Below are 20,385 nucleotides of genomic sequence, written 5' to 3'. Positions count from 1 at the left end.
AATTTAAATTTCAAAGTTCTCTTTCTTTCCCATGAAAAATTTCAGAATTAATCATGCCATCCTAGGCATTCTTGAGCATAAATAGACTAAAAAGAATTATAGACTTGAAAAAAACAATCATAACACTTAGTTCACATACCTATATAATTATCTGTTCATTCTTAAAGAATAGGATATTTCATGCTTTAAAAAGTGAGTAGATATTTGTTTTATTTTTAAATAATTATAATTATAAATATGATGTAGGGCAAGCTCAAGATGGCTATAGTTAGGATCCTTTGTCAAGGCTTCTGGCGGATTATGTTTTTAGTATGAAGCCAAGATCATGACTACCCTGATTCTGCATATATATCAAGGTTATAAACGTTTGCTTGTGAGCATATGCCCACTTATGTAACCTGAAGGCAATGGGCTTCTTTTGTTTGGCCTGCATATAAAAAAGGCCTATGGAAATGGCTCAGGGATCTAAATGGAACTGGCTGGGAAAAAAATGGGGAAAAAATGAGGTTGGAGGCTGGGGGACTGCTGCTGCCTCTGAATACAGAATGTCTACTATCCCAACTATGTTGTACATCTTCTTCCACCTGCCAGGATCCCAAATCTGTTTCCAAAGAGTCTGAGCCTCCCCCACAACATATGACTTGTAGTTATATGTCAAATATGCTATCAGGACGAGATCCTGTGATAATAATGAATAAATAATGAATCATATCTTAATGCAAGCAGAAATACTGAGTCTACTAGGTAGTGAATACACTTGTATGCCACTGAATATGACTGCAGGAGTGCATTGGGAGGCGCTCTAGCCCAACTGCTTGTCTTGTAACACATATACAGTTCTAATCACATCCCTTTCTTGACCATCACAATCCATACTCAAGAAACTTGAAAAATAACTTCAAACATACTTTTATCTACATCATGATTTTTTACCTAATCATCATTTACTGCCATCATTTTAACCAAACAATAAAACTTCTATATAATTGAACTTACAGAGTTAGATAGAGAAAACATATTTATTATGACTTTTATGGATATTTCTAAAGGCACCACCCCAGCCCCAACCCAAGTAGCACAGTAACACCGAGTCCTTACGTATGAACAGCTTCATACATATATACACACTATTATATACAATACACTAATATATATTATATTATCAAGTACTGTTGTGTACATACATAGTTACATTGAGTACTTTATGTACATTTTATTTAAATAAAGCTATCTTGTGTTATTTTCTAAATACATGAAAGCCAATCAGTGTTACCTACTCATATTGACCGGATGCAATGTAAATTCATTAAGTGAAAACATTGTAACCCTACCAAAGGAAATCCATGCTTGCTTTCATATTAAACTGTTTAGGTCTAGCAACAAAAGTCACCTCTTGTAAGAGATCTTCAGATTCTCTAGTCCTCTCTCGTCAGAAAATAAGATCTACTATGAACATCAAGTTCACTATATGGACACTGTCATTTTCATGTCCTCTCTTAATACATGTAACACATGTTGACAAAGGCAATTGCAAAGTAAGTTTAGATATTAGTAACCTGGTGACATACAATCCGCCTATTTCTCTTACAGAAGAGAGGATTTCAAGGCCTTCACATATACCTTTCAATCAAAATTCACAAAAGCAGAGTTGAGGGTTTACTCAGTGGTAAAGCACAAGCAAGTTTTTGAGTTCAATCCCCAGCACCATCAAAAGAAAAAAAAAAAAATCACAAAAGGTTAATGGGGGGGGGCTGGGGTTGTGGCTCAGTGGTAGATCACTTGCCTAGCACATGTGATTCCCTGGGTTTGATCCTCAGCACCACATTAAAAAAAATAAATAAATAAAACAAAGGTATTGTGTCCAACTCCAACTAAAAAATAAATATTAAAAAAAGGTTAATTAGGTGTAAACACTGCAGGCTATAAAAGAAATGCTTTCCTCTAATAATGCTACAATTACAAAATGAAAATACAGTGCTACTAGTGATGTACTTGAATTTCTATAAACCAAACATTCATTTATCCTAGCTTTAAATCTATAATGCAGTAAGAATGATTTTCAGGGCTGGGGATGTGGCTCAAGCGGTAGCGTGCTCGCCTGGCATGCGTGAGGCCTGGGTTCGATCCTCAGCACCACATACAAACAAAGATGTTGTGTCTCCCGAAAACTAAAAAATACATATTAAAAAAAAATTCTCATTGTCTCTCTCTCAAAAAAAAAAAAGAGTGATTTTCAAAAAACGTATATATATTGCCAAAATACTTTAAGAATAAACAAAAAAAAAAACAAAGAATAAACCAAGTTAAAATATAGGCATCAGAATATTTAAGTGTAGAAAGGCAAGTACTAGAAATGCAATAAAAGAAGATCAATAATGGGTAAATCCCTTAAATCTACCCCTACCAGAAAACCCACATTATGAAACTCTAAACAGAAACTGGTTAAAGCAATTGCATAATTTGTTAAGTGTGGGTACAGCCTCATAGTTAAAATTTTTCGGAAATATACAAAAGGGTTTTAAGCTATTTTCTATTCTGTTTGCATCTAATTGCTATGTTCCTTTTTGCATTCTAATATTACTAAATGCAGCAGAGTAATGGAATGAATATTGGGGCTTCTAGGTGACATGTTAATGCTACATAAGTCCAGAGCCTCTGGAGTTACAGTGCTTCCAATAAACAGCCTTGACAGACAACCTAATGTTTCTCCAGTTGGTATTTCCCTCTCAGATGCTATTCACTCTGTATAGTCTAAAAACTTAAGTATGGAAGAAAAGGAAGGAGGGGTAAAGAGGATGAAAGATGAACACCAATCAAGACAGATTCAGTCACATGTTCAGGCTTTGGAGAAAAATTGACAAGATCACCAAGCAAGAGTTACTTAGTACACATGATAAAGCAGAGCTCCAGTGGATCATAATCAGGCTTGGCAAAAGATTCCCACAAGGAAAAAGTAAGAGATAACTCAGGAAAAGAGAATATATAAGCTAGTTTACCAAAAGAATTTTTAAAAAAAGGAAGTTGTAGACCCAATCTTAGGGAACATCTTTATTTTGAGATGGAGAGCAAAAGGTAGAAATAATGGAAAAAAGCAACAAATGAATCATAAGGAGACTACAGTAACTGATGTAAGTCAATATGATTTCTGAGAAATGTTAAACATACAGTTATCACATGCCCTCAAATTTTTATTCCTAGGTAAATACTCAAAAGAAATGGAAACATGTCCACATAAGACCTTATCAATGAATGTTCACAGAAGCATTATCTAAAATAACCAAAAAAAAAGTAAAAACATCATAAATATCCATCAACTGATGAATGGATAAACAAAATGTGGTCTACCCATTCAAAAGAGTATCATTTGGTAACTCGACAGTGAAATGTTGATATATACTTTGAGGAAGAGCATGGATGAACCTGGGAAACATTATGCTAAGTGAAGAAGCCAGACATAAAAGACCACATACCGTATGATTCTAATCAAATGAACAGTCCAGAACAAGCAAATGCACATAGTTAGAGGGCAGATTAGTTTGCCAAGAGTTGGCGTGGTAAATGGGAAGGGTGGGCTGAATGGAATCCAAATACTACTTTATACACAAGTGAGATTAATATTTTCCTATACCAATGCTACTTTTTACCATTGTTCAGGAAATAATAGTTAATATGCTTTAACAAAAAGGAAGATATAAATATAAATACAGTATAAAAACTAGATTATTATTATTTTTATTTGCAGATGATATTTGTCTACCTAAAAAACTAAAGTAGCAAGTGAACTGAAAAAATGTAAGAACTAATAAGATTCCAGTCAGTCTGGCTGGTTTCAACACACAGTCAAAACATGATGCTCTATCTTATGCACTCAACAGCCAATAAGAAATGGACTGGGGAATGGAAAAAAAAATGGGGAGATGTTGGTCAAAGGGTACAAACATGCAGTTATAAGATAAGTAAGTTCTGGAGATCTAATATACAGTGTGGTAAATTAAAATTAAAAACAAGCAAAACAAAAGGATCATTTACCATATATGTAGTGTGTGTGTGTGTGTCTACTTAATCTCCGAGAGAAATAAAAAAGTACAGAAACTGGACAAAAGGATAGATGCTAACAGAATTTTGCTTTATATCTTACAGAATTTAAAAACTATTTATTAAATGGATTTAAAGTTTATTTGAAAAAAAAGAAACACCTAAGAAAAGTACAATTAAAAAAGATAAAAGCACTCCTATTATAAGTCACAAAAACAGAATCTTGAATTGTGTTAAACTACTTAGACCAATGAAAAGAGCACAGAAAGTACATATGAAATTTTAGTTGTTAATAAATAGTAATTTGGTAAACGGTAGTTGTCATTAAATGTGAAAAAGAAAATTATTAATAAGGGTATTGAGCTAAGAAGCATTAGAGGAAAAAATGTGTTAGATACATAAAGGAGGATAGTGAGTCCAGATTTAGTGAAGATCGTCACCCTAAAAGGTTAGCAACACCTTTCTCATATGGCTAAGTTACACTGTGTACAACTTGCATGCTGATATACAGTAGTCTGAAAGCAACACCTCTCACCCCCTTTCATTACATGCCTTGTATCCAAAAAATAAAAACGGTTCCAGGGCCCTTGAGTTCTATGAAATACCTAGAATCCTAAAGCTTCTAGAGTAAATCAAATCATTGCCTAAAAAAGACTCTACTTTTAATTTTGTCTTATTATATTATCTAACAATATTAAATAGAGGTATTTCTTTTTAAGATCCAATATTCATCTTGTTTTTATCTTTCCCCTTGTCAGGAAGGAACAAAGGAAAATCCATAAAATTTCTCAATGTAGTTTTTAAATTTTCATTCAATAACATCAAATTTGAATTGTTTTCATTATAAAGTTTATTAAGGCTGGACACAGTGGCCCAACCCTGCAATCCCAGATACTTGGGAGACTGCGGCAGGAGAATCACAAGTTGAAGGCCAGCTTGGGTGATTCAGTGAGAACCTAGCTCAAATAAAAAATGATGAGGCAGGAGGATTGTATGTTCAAAGCCAGCCTCAGCAAAAGCGGGGCACTAAGCAACTCAATGAGACCCTGTCTCTAAATAAAATACAAAATAGGGCTAGGGATGTGGCTCAGTGGCTGAGGGTCCTGAGTTCAATTCCCAGTACCGCCCCCCAAAAATAAGTAAATAAAATAAATTAAAAATGAAAAAAGGGCTAGAGATGTAGCTCAGTGGTAGAGTATTCAATCCCCAGTGCCATTAAGAAAACCCACTTTATTAAAATGTAATGTTAATAATTTTGATGTCAACATATCACCTTGACTCTGTTGAATAAGAAGCTAACAAATATGTTAATGTAGTTTAAAAAAATCACTATACATCTTGATTGTAACAGAGTTAGTAGAGGTTATATAAGTTAATCAAAATTCATAGATGGTGAATTCATCATTTTCTGTAATGAATTTTAAAAGAAAAATTTAAAGAATAATGTCTTCCTTTTGAAAAGATGAATTTTACTTTATGGATGTATCTCTAAATGAATGGAATAATTCTATTTCTCTGAGAATGTTAAACATTTCCTTATTTTTCTTCTGCCAACATCAATTCTACTTCCTCCGTAGCTTTTCCCCTGGTGTATTTTGACATGTCATAAGTAAGTTTTCTTTATACGTTAGGTGACCCTTGACTGTCCACAACGGGCAGGGTATGAACAAGCTGACTGGAAGTACTTTCTTCAAAGGTAAGCGTTACCGCTGGCATCAATACAGGGTGCTCTGGTCATTTCTCTATGGAATCTCTGATCTTGGTTTCTTTAGGTATTATCTCTTGTGTTGGTCAAAGCTATCAATTTTCATAAAAGGTTTGTTCCTCTCTAAATACTCTTTATGGCATCCCCACTCCTGTATGTAAGCTGTGTCCACCACTGTAGAAACTTTGTTTCACCACTCCAGAAAACAAATCTCTAGTCTTCAGTAAAGGCAGAAAAATAACAGTAACCTAACTATGTGGAAGGAAAGGTCTAACTGTTGCTATCTTATTGAGGTGAAAGTTAAATAACATATAATTAATCATTTTTAAAAGTGTACAATTCAGTGCTACTCACTACACTTACAATGTTATGCAACCACCACTTCTATCATTACACCAAAAGAAAACTTTGTACCCATTTAAGCAGTCATTTCCATTTCTCTATAGTGCCTGATAACCACAAATTCTATCTTACAAATTCTCCTAATCTGCACATTTCATATAAATGTAATCAGACAAATGTGGTCTTTTGTGACTGGCTTTCTCCACTTGGTTTAATATTTTCAAGGTTCATCAAGTTGCAGCAAGTATCAGTACTCTACTCTTTTTCATGGCTGAATAATATGCTAATGTATGAATATAACACATTCATCTGCTGATAAGATATTTGAGTTGTTTCCAGCTTTTGACTGCTGTGAATATTGCTATCAGCATTTGCATTACAAGCATTTTAGTTCCTATTTTCTATTCTTTGGGGTATATACCTAGAAGTGCAGTTGCTGGTCAGGTTGTAATTCTATGCTTAACCTGGTCTCTTTGATTTTGAAACAGACTTTCAACCAATCCTCTTATTTTAGAACCACCCTTGGCCTTCCTAGCATACCTCCAAAGGTACTTCATACCACTTTCCTGAATCAGGAGGGATTGCATAAGCCATATCATCACATTATCTTCTGTTTTCTACAATGCTGCCTTAGAATTCAACTTTCTCCAGCTGGCTAGGTCACTTATAACTCATCTATCTGGCTTCTAGTTTCAAAACATTTTGTTGCTGCTTTCTCTTCTATCATTCTTTTTGTCCTAGAGGGCTTATTTCTTATTCCTTTAAACAGAATGTTTCTGTCATTTTAATAGGATTTCAGAAGGGACGGAAGACATAAAAAGTATATTCCATTTCCCATTTTAAGTCAGAAATCAATAAACATTTTAGTATCATCTGTTAGTTTATCCATTCAGATTGAAGGCCTTTCCTGTACAATGTACTTATTATGGGAGAGATAAGCATTGATAAGACAACTTCTATTTTCAATAAGATGATAAACTGACCAAGGAGATGTAGTAATACAAAGGTCATTCTCTTATGTATGTCTAACACTTGCATGGCTGCTGAGGTTCTATTATATAAAAGTAAACTTACAAAGAATTTGTATTAGCCCATTTTCTGTTGTTATAACAGAATACCTTAAACTGGAAATGTCTTAAATAAAAAGGTTTATTTAACTCACAGTATTTTGGGAGCCTAAAAATTCAAGATTGTATGGCCTCATCAATTCAACCTCTGGTGAGGGCTCTCTTGGCTGTGTCACAAAATGGAAGAGAAACAGAAAGGGAACCAGCCACATGTTGAAGGGGCAAAGCACGTGAGGTGGCCTTGTAACAACTAACTGCACAAGATTAGCATTAATCCATTTCAGGAATGATGCTCTAGTGAGCTAATTACCTCAAACTAGACCCCACCAATTAAAGATGTCACCAGAGCCAGGCTCAGTGGTACATGTCTGTAATCCCAGAGGCTTGGGAGGCTTAAGTAGGAAGATCTAGAGTTCAAAGCCGGCTTCAGGAACTTGGTGAGGCCCCAAGCAACTCAGCAAGACCCTGTCTCTAAATAAAATAATTAAAAAGAGGTGATATGGGACTCAGCAGTTAAGAGCCTGGGTTCACTCCGAAGTACCCCCCATCTAAAAAAAAAAAAAGAAAGAAAGAAAGATTCCACCACATGTCAACATCACTACACTAAGGACTGAGTTTCTAGCACACGAATCTTCAGCAGACAAACACCCAAACCACAGCAAGGTTTAAAGGTAAATCCCATAATCATAGGTAGCTCAGGTCTCAAAGTACAAAGTCATTTTTGGCATAAAGTACTACAAAAGAGGAAGACTCCCAATGAGAAACAGGACTCAAAAGGAAGTGGGGGCTGTGGGTGGAACTCAGAGGTAGAGTCTAGCATGTATAAAAACCGACACTACAAAAATAAAAAACAAAAAAGAAAAAGGAAGTAAGCCCTTGGAAGCCAAGAATGGAGACTTGAAGCTTGTTTGAATATTTGCCTTCAGACCTAGACTTTAAAGACTCTAAGGGTCCAGGTAGATGTTTTGAGTTGATATGGATTAAAGATCATCATTGCCACACAGCAGCAAGTTGAGATATATCTTGTGATTCTCAAGGAAGGGATGAGAATCACAAACTAATTCAAGTCACATAGTAATTCCCTTTTTTATTATTATGGTCTTCTTTCATAGAGTCTTGATAGAATGTTGTAATCTGGTCCCACCTATAATTCTTTAACAGTTGTGCAGCCACATGGACAAGGGTTAGGAAGAAACAGCAATCCCTCAAGCAGTGGAAGGACTGAGGACTGCTGCCTTCCAGAAAAAAGATATCTTTTCAATGCTAACTTGGGAAGTTCTGGACTTTATTATTTATAAAGAAAACATCATTCTTTTATAAACATTACGTACACAAATATTACATACACACTTACTGGCTATGTGGCCCTTTAAGCCTTAGTTTTCTCATCTGTAAAGTAGGAATAATAATGATGTCTTATAGGGCAACTGTGAGGATAAAATAAAATAATCTTGATAAATTATTTCTCACAATGTTTTATACATATTAAGTACTTAAGAAAGATTGGAATTAGAAACTCTCACTATGATTACTATTTCTACTCCTCCTACCATTATCATCACTATTGTTATTACAGGGCAAACACCAAAAGCACATGGTAAGGAGGCAAAGACCAGGTTAAGCACATGTGATAGAAACAGCTTCATAGAAGAAGCAAGATGTTGAACTGGAATTTTGAGTTTGAGAAGATGATAATTTTAGACAAGGAACTGTGTTATGGAAGAAACAATTGAAGAGAAACTACAAGGCCTTTTGAATGTTTGAAAAAGAACTTTTTAGCTTTAGATTAATGGAAAACTGCTCAAAAATATATCTCTAGGTATAGATTTCAAGAACAGCCAATGAAAACTGAAGTGATACTTTAAAGAAAAAATTAAATGAAAGGCCTATTAGTAACAAAGTGATCTAATATCCTTCCATTACACAGAAAAATGCTCTGACCAGATCTAATATTTTGCTTGACACAACTGTTTCTACTTGATGTATGAAAGTATTCAAACTTCTTGAAATAAAATATTCCACATCACAGAAATTAAAGCAATCAAATATTACTAAAATAAAAGTAGGCTTTTTAAGGCAATACACTATCAAATGACAACCTTTATAATTAACCCACGAGAGACAAAGCACTTGACAAATATTTAGCGGTAAACTGAAAGACTGTATATGCATGCATTTGTACTACAAAAATTTTATGTTAAAATATTACTTATTGCCAAAAGCCTATAATTATATTTTGTAATAGTAATAAAAAGTATTCTGTTATTTTTATTATTAAACTCTCTGGAATTTGATTTTCTAAATACTTTTTGGGTTAATTTTTTACTATTCTCTAAGAGTACTATGTAATGTTCTTTAAAAATGGGACAGTATTATTCTTCTTTTCCATAATTCCAATTATTAGTAAAATCAACCACTTTCCTTCTATTATGCCAATTCTTGGGCATGTGGTATATCTTTTAAAGTTTCTTGGGTATTGAAAATATTCAGCTTGGCACACATGCAAGTCCCAAATATCAAAATGACATGTTTTTGTGATGGACCATAGTTTCTTACCTGCACTTCTTAAATTAGGATCTAGCCCTGGCATCTCTTTGTTAGCTTCAGGACTAACACTGTAGATTGATGCTCCTGCTTCACTGGTGATACTAAAAAGAAAAAAGAAAAAAAAGGGGGCAACATTGTTTTCCAAACTTTCTACCTAGCCAAAGAACATAAACAAATAAAACTCAGAAGATCTACCTATCTACATATATATATATATATATACATATATATGGTGTATATGTATATATATATATACATATACACCATATATATGTATGGTGTATATGTATATATACATACACACCATATACACACACACACACATATATATATATATATATGTATATATATATATACATGTATATATATATACATCACCATATCATAAAACACACACACGCACATACACACACACTCAGGCAAAGTGCTCTCTTTATACCTCAATGATACCAAAGCATTTAGTATTTCATCAATACAAAGTTATATTAAGCAGTGTTTGTTTTCTTCCACATAGAAAACACATGGGGTTATTATATCCTGGATAAATTCATTCCGTTATTTTCTCTCTTGCTGATAATAAGAGAAAGTTTATAGATGAACACAATGAATACTTTTCCCTGATAATAAATTTCAAAATGTTCAGAATACACTTAGTTTCTCCTGTGTTTAGAATTCATTGCTGGCTGACATTTATTCCTGTGTAGATACGAGGACATATCCCCACCCACACAAATTGCCGTAATTACGACTATTGTTATTATTTGGTTATTTATTCATAATAACCACAACATAAAAAACAAAGAGCAAAAGACCCTTTTTTTCAGGAGGGCTTGAAATTATCCTTTCATTGGATTTGATCCTTTCACCATTTCATTTAATAATTTCTTTAATCAAAGTATCATATAAATCATCCTTTTCCTTTCTCCTGTGGCTCCAGAAACTTCACGAACCATAACTGGAACACTCTCATACAGCTGACTTTTGCATGCTGGTTGGCATTTCTACAGTTCATCAAACATTTTAAATTTAGAGTTCTCCTTTATGACATAAAGTGCAAAGAAATGTTATCTATCCAAATTATATACAAGACCTATGGTTTTATACCACAGGACTATGTAGGTGTCAAGATTCAAAAGCAGATACGTGTCGGTGCTCAATTTTTAATCCATTCTTAACAATCTCTCTCTTCCTCTGCTCCTCTATATTTACTTTGATTACATGAAACAAATTCAGTGGATAACTTATTAATATACTACCCCAATGTAATAAGTGAACACTGAGAAATAACAAGGGGAAAAGTTGGTTTACTACTTTCTTGTCTTTGGGGGAGGGAGGGAGAGGGGGGGGAGGGAGAGAGAGAGAGAGAGAGAGAAAGAGAGAAAGAGAAAGAATGAACTTTTTTAATATTTATTTTTTAGTTTTCGGCAGACACAACACCTTTGTATGTGGTGCTGAGGATCGAACCCAGGCTGCACACATGCCAGGCGAGCGCGCTACCGCTTGAGCCATATCCCCAGTCCTTGATTGAATTTTGACAACTATAAGCCACTAAGACTTTAAAAGATTATTCTCGAGAACATGAAGACTTATCTTTTTGCAATCCACTATCCTAAATTTTGTGATAGGAAAAATGAACACTGCAATTGGAAAGCATGGCTAATTACCCTTCTTCTCATTAACACCATACAATAAGAGATAACTGAGAGCATATTTTGTACAAAATATAAAACCAACTACTTTACAGAAATTATCTCATTTAATGAATTAGATCTATTTTATAAGTGACCAGTAAGCCCAAGGTAAGCAATTGAGCTGGATTTAGACCCTAACTTGATCCTCAAGTTTGAGCTCTTAACCAGAACAACCTAGTAGTTAATAAATAGTTTCACAGTCTTTTATTAACTCATTAAGTCCCAAGTTTTCAATTGTGTGAATATAAAATAAATACTCAAATATTATTTCAAAGTTACCTAGAAGGTAAATATACAATTGTGGCTCAATTTAAGTTTTCCGAGTGTTCCACATCTGAGACAATTGGACAAAAATGGGTTAAAATGAGAACCTGTATTTTTTATTTTTATTCTTTTTTTAAAGAGAGAGAGAATTTTTTAAAATATTTATTTCTCAGTTTTCAGTGGACACAACATCTTTTATTTTATTTTATGTGGTGCTGAGGATAGAACCCAGCTCCCCACACATGCCAGGCAAGCACATTATGCTTGAGCCACATCCCCAGCCCAAGAGAACCTGTATTTTTATGCAAAACAATAAATACAATATATTTTCTAAAGAGCTACTGTCTTCATAAGAACTCATATCTTTCTTCCATTGTCTTCATCTCTGATGCAAAATGAGTTGTTGTGTTTTTTTGTTGATGTTGTTGTTTTTAAGTATCTTAAGATAGAGCCTGAAGCACATAGAAGGTCAAGCATGTCAATAATTTCATAAATTCAACTTTACAATTAAAAGGAAATTGTTTTTTCACCAAAATAAGATTTAAATTATGTGTGCCTTATACTATATAATGATCAAGAAAAAAATATATTAAATAAAGCTTGAAGTAAAAAAAACTCTTTACGTGGCATAATAATATGATGGTAAAACTAGTAAACTAGAAGTGATTTTTCAATTCAATACTTCTAAACCTGGAACCTTTGGACACTAGACAGAGAGAAGCAGGATTAACTAAAACTGTGGTAAAATATTTGTACTTATGTATTCTCCAACTCACCCCAGAAAGAGGGCTTACACCTTTTGCTCATTATACTTCAAGAAATTCAAGACCTCCTCAAAAGATTATGAAGCACCACGACAGGATAAGAATATTCAGTAGCCATTTCAAACACAAATCAACAATCAATCTAATCAAATCTTTTCTAAAAAACTAGAGTATCCATGAAGCACAAGCTCAACCTATTGTTTGGAGAAAAGAATGTTTTATAAATCCTCCAAAGTTACAAGTATATAAACAAAGGGAACTTAAATGGTAAATTAAAATTCTAACTAACTGTGGCTTTTAGCTGTTGGGTACCTGAGAATTTGCTGATGATTCACTGTCTCCTGAAGTTATAATTCTCAATGGACTGAGGGAAACTGTTGCAAAGAAAAACACTCAGATAATAAATATTCCTTCAAATACCACACTGCCACTCCTTTTAAACAGAAGAATACAAAACAGATGTGACACACTGCACCCAAAGATTTTAGATTAACATTAATATTAAATCAATACAAAATGTAGTAAATTTCATATGCTTTAGTTATTGAATAATATGGGACCAATAAACAGCTCAGAACTAAACATAGATCAGAAAGCTTAAATAATCTAAATGAACAGAAAAGCCTCAACACTGATTACTTCAATATAAAACATATAAGGACCCAAGAAGTATATGTGGCAAGAATTAAATGAAACAAATCAAACTGAGAGTGGTGATGATTTCTTCCAGGAGAAATTGCTAAGAACAAAAGCTTCAATGCACCCCTCCCCACCTTTTCATTCAGCAGAAAGCATACTAGATTTATAATGTAACTTCTGTTTAATGGGAAGTTTTCCAATAAACTATTGGGAAATTTTTTCTCACTGTGTTAGACATACAACTATGTCTAACACAATGAGAAAAGTAAAAGTGAACTTTGTGTAAAAATCATATATCTAAATGATTTAATAAGTATTTCAATTTAAAAAAAGAAATTTCTCTCCAGTATAAAAAAGGCTCCAAATCTTAGCAATTCGATTATTTTACATGTTTTACCAAAAAGCAAAAAAGACTAAGCAGAATTTATTATCTTAGGGGACTTTAACTGACAAAGTTGTAATTGAACTAATGTTTCAAGAATATTACAGTACTCTGAAAGTCCTTCAAATTGCTCCAGTTCAGATAAACACCTAAATAGATAAATGGTGGTATCTAGAGCTTTAAATATATGAAAATATGTTTCAGAAGCTAATACTGAAGTCAGACATATGTTAATATGCTAATTCTCTAAAATTAAATTGATAATTTTAAAAGTATGTTATCTGATTAAGTACTATTTTAGGGTCTCTTTGGATCTTTCTAAGTAAATAAACTACCTTCATAATCTAAAAAGCAAGTAAAACATCTACAACATGGAAAAATTCCCTTTAAATTCTTTTAAAATATTTCCCCAAACTCCTATGTCAAAATGCTATATTTGGTTATTTTAATAAAATTCAACAGTATAACTTATATAACACTTATCATTAACCAATATCATTTGGTTTTTTTCAAATATATACATTTAAATTTCAGAATTGATACCTCCATATTTCTTACGTCTCTTCTACCATGATAGACTATATTGATAGAGCTTTTAAAATCAGATTTGTGAGTACTTCTCTTAGAGTGACAATTCATTCAAATAGTAAAAGAATCTTTTCTGATTTGTTTTTGTTTTTAACCAAGTTAAGATGGGAGGATGAGATTCTTTTCACAAAAGAAAACTAGCTTGCTTGGATGTTAAAGCTATTGGGCTAATAGTTTTCAAATTCATTCTTAAGATTACACAAAGTCTCTGTATGAATCTCGAATCTCCTCTTCCTTCTGTTTCCCAAATATCAAAATAACTTTGTTATTACTTCTGATTTAAAATAAATTATATGCTTCCTTTTGTTAAGAGGAAAATTTAATTTACAGGTAATTTTCTTAAATGAAAATATAATTACTTAGTAAGATAAAAAAATTGCTAGTATGTTTCCTAAACTAATACAAGTTGATGTTTTTAATACTTCATAAAAGTATACTAGAATTCCTCAAGCCCCGTCAACATGTAGCACCTTCCTTTTCTCCCTGTCTACAAAAAATATGCACCAAATAGCTATTACATTAAATGCAATGTTTTTGTTTTGTTTTGTTTGCTGTGCTGGGGATGGAGTCCATGGCCTGTGTGCATGCCAGGCAAGCACTCTACCACTGAACTACATGCCAGCCCTAACTGAAGTTCAAAAATAACTTATTTAAAACCTGTTCTTGTAAGTTTTCAGAATAAAAATATTCATATTGAGGGAGGCTAAATGAGTTAGTCTTCAACAAGTAATAGAAAGCACTTTAACAATATTAACAAACAGATATTAAAATCTGTTCTGAATGTACACAACCAGAGATATGAAAAATTGTGCTCTATATGTATAATATGAATTGTAACATATTCTACTGTCATATATAATAAATTGGAATAAAAATAAATAAATTTTTTAAAAATCTGTTCTTAAGTATGAAAGGATAGCTGTTAGTATTTTAGAAAAAGGAGAAAAGGTCAAAATCAAACCACCATTCCTAGAAGAGCCTCTAGGATTTAATGCTTAAAGAATACAGTTCTAAGAAAATATCAAAGCTATTTTAAATTCCTATGTTTAATGATGATCACCACTCCAAGGAATCTCAAATGCACAATATCCAGTCTCTTTAAAACCTAAGGTGATCTGCTGATAAAGAGAACATAGTGAAACAAACAAAATCAAATACTGGTAGACATGATTAACTATAGAAATAGAACTCTTGGGTGGTAATCTGATAATTATAGCAAAAGTCAGAAAAGTGTACATTCTCTCTTCACTATTATAAAGAATTTATGTAAAAGAAATAAAACCCCACAAAATTAAATAGCACTATTCATCATAGCAGAGCAGTGACCAAAAGAAACTGAAAATCAAGATGCATATCAATATAGTTTATTAAATGGAAAAGTATGTTGTTATTAAAAATTATTGTTGTAAAATATTTTCATAAAATATTCAAGATATATTACTAAGAGAAAAAACTAGTTATAAAATTATGATAGTTTTAAAATAAATATATTCACAAAAAGAAAAAGGTTTATGTACTATAAATTGTACTTAAAAATAAATTATTACTTTAATTTCCATTTTTTTAATTTTCTTTAATAACCATGTAATGTTTATTTGTAATAAGGTTGAAATTTAAGCATAGTTATTAACTAATCAAGAAATCTGGCTCTGGACAATGGCCAATATTTTTTAAATGTTGCCAAACTTTCTTTTAAAATTAATTTTAATGTTAACCTGGGTAAATGTATCATTTGTTAATAATAACCTCTGAACATTTAGTATAGTTTATAATGATCTCTAGATCTTAATGAAGTTTTATGATATGATAAAATAAAAGTAGCTAAGCAGAAAATTCAACAATAAGTTTTCAAATTTTACACACAGGTCACATGAGAAACAAATATATGATGAAAAATTTTCAAGAAAGTACATATTATACACCCATATGTTTTACTTAGTCCTTGGCTTCCTGAATCCATCTCCCAAGTTATCCCTCATGATCACGAGAAGGCACAATAAAATCATTATCCATAACATAAAAGAAATGAGGTGATGCAACAGTGTACCAGGAAAGTAGTGTATGTGAAGAAAACAGTAAGGTAAGCAAAAAAAGAAAGAAAATACACAATCTGGGTTATTTCAATGGCACCAAAGCAGTTTATTGTTAGATATGTAACACTAGCACCACCTGGTGGAACATTAGTTAGAAGCAATTCTTCGATTGCCAGTTTTTAATTTTTTTAAAAAAGCCTTTAACTGTAATTTTAAAAAGATGAAAAAAGATATTTTCCAAAGAGAATAACTTGAGCAATGATACAGTTATAACCTGGAGGATCCATAATAAGCCTAGAGAATTTGAAAAGCCTACCAGAGGATCTGCATGTAATCCCAGATGGGCATCTATCATCTTTTCCACATAGTAGTCTTTGAGCAGAGCAGAATTCCTTTAGTTATTTTCCTCCAGTGCCCCATACCACAATGGATGAAAAGAATACTTTCCAGGCACAAAATAAGCCAAAAAGGAAAGATCCAAACTAGCAACTACTGAGTAGAACTTTAGTTTGGATTTTGGAGTTTCTCAAAGAACTAGCTACCAATCCTGCTATGTTATTAGGGGGAGGAAAAAAAATAGTATTTTACCAGAAAATCCATCTCTCCTACTTAGCATCACAATTTTATGTTCACAATGATGTTGAGCTGTTACAGTGTACCACAATGTGTCAAAACACGACATTTAAATCACTTTTACTGCTGTCAGTGGACCATTCAATGACAGAAATGACAAATTCAATAGTACCTTCAAATCCATCATAGGGGAAAGAAAATAAACAACTAAAGGACAAAGAAGACAGAAAGCTTGTCCCCAATCTGTAGATTGAGAGAGAACATCTACTGAGGCAGAAGCAATTTCTGACAAAGAATGGCAGGAGAAAATTTGTCATTCTCCATTACTTTCTACAGTTAAGCATCTCTTTTATTTCCTTCCTACTTTCCTTCATTATCTTCTCCTCTCCTTTTGAAAAATCCTTTCTTTTTTCATATATATATATATATATATATATATATATATATTCATATATATATGACCAACATGAACTTGTTATAAGTACTATACGTCACCATAAAGGGAGCCTCAAGACCAGAGGCTGAATGAATGCACAAGTGGCATTATATTAAGCAAAGGGCAAGGATGTCACTGATTCTGAGACAGGAATAAACGTTTAAGAAGTGAGACACTATCTATGAAAAAAACTGTTGTCTGCAGCAATACTAAAAATGCTCCAGGTTCACCATTAACAAGATACAAAAACTCAGAGGGCTAGAAATTCTAAAGGTTGAAGCTGATCTAACTTTACAATTAGAATATTATTTGGCCAATAACTTTTTTATTGACCTAAAAAACATGATATGTAAAACTACCTGCCATTCCCCCACAACATACTCAAAAGTATAATCCTTCTTATAGTTGACTCTAGAGTGTCAATTTTTTAAAAAAAATTTTTTTAGTTGTAGATGGACACAATACCTTTACTTTACTTATTTATTTTCATGTAGTGCTGAGGATCAAACCCAGTGCCTCCTACTTTCGAGGCAAGCGCTTTGCCACTGAGCCACAACCCCAGCCCAGAATGTCAATTTTTTATGTATTTAATTTACATTTATTCCTATTAACTGTATTTGTTTATTCTTGTTCAAATGCTATTCTATGAATATATTTATTCTTGTTTAGTAATAATTCTATATAGACATTATTGTAAATATTAATAAAGTTTTCTTACAAAAGGAAAAGTCGGCTTCATTCACTCTTCTAACCCTTCTATTCTGTTTTAATTGTTGTTGCTGCTGGTTTTCACTTAAATGCAACTATGGAAGTTGGTCTGCTAATAAATATGAGGACTTCAGATCTCTATGTCACAGATTTGTTAAAATAAAACTTACTATGCAGTATTCTACTCCTTTGTTACTTATCCAATGACAGAAATCAGAATCAAAATGACCAACTGAAAGGATATAATATTCTAATATTCTAATATTTTTCTAATAAGGGCTCAAAAAACTTTTTAAAAGAACAATAAAGAAAACCCCCCAATTAAAAGAGAAACAAAAAACTAACAACTAAAAAGAGAGAAGCAGATATACAGTTTGTCAACAAGAAATAGCTTAGTTCTTTTTATGTATATAAGAATAGTTTGGGAAATAACAATAGTTTATACTACACTATCTAACACTTTCCTAAACAGTACTGTTAACAATCTTTTTTTAAAATAGATGAACACAATAACTTTTATTTTATTTATTTGTTTGTTTTTATGTGGTACTGAGTATTGAATCCAGTGCCTCACACATACTAGGTAAGTACTCTACCACTGAGCCACAACCCTAGCCCCCTGTTAACAATCTTTTTGTTTTGTTTTGTTTTGCTTTCTTTTGTTTTGTTTTGTTGGTACCAGGAATTGAACTCTGGGGCACTTGCCTACTGAGCCACATCCCCATTCCCACTTTGTATTGCATTCAGAGACAGGGTCTCACTGAGTTGCTTAGTGCCTCGCTTTTGCAGAGGCTGGCTTTAAACTCAAAATCCTCCTGTCTCTGGGATTAGGGTGTGCGTCACTGCGCCCAGTCCCCTGTTAACAATGTTAACAATCTTAATTCCATTTACAAATGACACACATTTATCAGTTTTCATGCCTTGGTTCCCACTTCTCCTGTTATTGCCTTTCTTACCTTTGTTCTACCCCTCCCCCCAACAACTTCTACTTTCCTTTCAAGGGAACTTATGCTTCAGTATAAATCATTATCTCTCTTGTCAAGGAAGACCCTATCTACAAACTGGATCTAATACCCACCAACAGCCTTCAGGTTGGAGCCCCAAGCCCTATTCTGGAACACCCTCCACTTTGAGAATGTCTTTTTGCTGTACACAGCTAATGCTGAAAAGAATCCTGAAAGACAAGCTGTGTGTAAGACCACTACACTAGATTAACTCCTTTTCTAATTGTGGTTTTAAAGTACACAGAGAAGGAGAGAGAATGATATGCTCGGTCCAGCTGGCTATTCTATTTACTCCTTCATCTGTACTCAAATCTTTACTTTTTGGGGATCACTGCACATTTCTGGCTTTTCTATATTATACTGTGTAAATATTTAGGAGAAATAATTCCTTTCAAGAATCTAAACTTCCACTATCGTTATGGCAAATCAATCTGTTTATTCTATGTTCGTTAACTAACATAGAATAGTTAGCCTAAAAGAACACAGGAATTTACTAACATATGTGGCACACAAACACCACAATCATAAAGCTTCTCAGAATGGGAAGGGGGACATATCAAGTACATGAAAGACCAGTTTATTTTTATTTCCATTGCCCTGTAATTTCCTTTAACTCTACTAGAACAATCCTTAATTCGAACCTTTCCTGCATTTACAGAAAAAGGGTAGTCTGAATGTATATAAACTACCAAAACAAATCCACATCTCCATTTAAGTTTCCTTGATTTTAGAGTAGTAGTTCTCAAGTGTTGGCTTGCATAAGAATCAGCTGGAGGGCTTGCTGGGCTGGGGTTGTGACTCAATGGTAGAGCAGTTGCCTGGCATGTGTAAGGCACTGGGTTTGATTCTCAGCACCATATAAAAATAAATAAAATAAAGGTCTACTGACAGCTATTAAAAAAATTATATACATATTTCTGGGTCCTACCCTCAGTTTCTGTATAACTGAAGCAAGGAATTTGCAGAAACCAAAGGTGGTGGCTACAGTTCAAATCTTGTCTAGAATCATAACTTGCAAATATATAAAATGAGCTTTAAGAAATGGAAAATATGTTTGGTTCAAGTAGAAACAATACTGAATGTTCTGTGAAAATCCAGATTTCCATGAAGAGACAGCTGACAGAAAGGAAGAAAATATTTGCCAGCTATTCTTTCAAGAGAGGATTAATATCTAGAATATATAAAGAACTAAAAAAGCTTAAAACCAAAAAGCAAATAACCACACTTAAAATTGAAAAATAACCCATTCAATCAATGGACAGGTGAAATTTAAAGACACTTTTAAAAAGAACAATTCTATGAAAAAAATTTTCAATATCTTTAGCCAAATCAAAACTACACTGAGATTATATCTCACTTCAATTAGAATAATAATCATCAAGAACACAAATAACAACAATCTGGTAAGGCTATATACAGAAAAGAACTCAAAGTAATACACTGTCTATTACTGATGATTACCTATATCCAAAAAAGCAAACCCTAAGATGAAGACACATATGATGCAATAACTATAACCTGAGACACATGTTCTGTGAGTCTATAGGAAAAAGCTATTAAAAATGACAGATCTAGTTAAAACATGAAGAAAGACCATTTAAATGTGT

At 32.9% G+C, this 20,385-nt stretch overlaps 1 protein-coding gene across 7 annotated transcripts in view; it reads right to left on the bottom strand.

The window, feature by feature from the left end:
• Nucleotides 1-20,385, bottom strand: part of Srbd1 (S1 RNA binding domain 1) — a 210,421-nt gene that overhangs the window by 82,380 nt on the left and 107,656 nt on the right. For all 7 annotated transcript variants that reach the window (XM_040271009.2, XM_021725841.3, XM_040271012.2 and 4 more), the window contains one exon: nt 9,706-9,797. In XM_040271009.2, the coding sequence (XP_040126943.1) occupies nt 9,706-9,797 (92 nt within the window). The remainder of the gene's footprint in view (nt 1-9,705; nt 9,798-20,385) is intronic.

The sequence above is a fragment of the Ictidomys tridecemlineatus genome, chromosome 12, assembly GCF_052094955.1.
Source record: "Ictidomys tridecemlineatus isolate mIctTri1 chromosome 12, mIctTri1.hap1, whole genome shotgun sequence".
Taxonomy (NCBI): Eukaryota; Metazoa; Chordata; class Mammalia; order Rodentia; family Sciuridae; genus Ictidomys; species Ictidomys tridecemlineatus.
The sequence above is the reverse complement of the archived record's forward strand: the minus strand, read 5'-3'. Positions and strand labels throughout refer to the sequence as shown.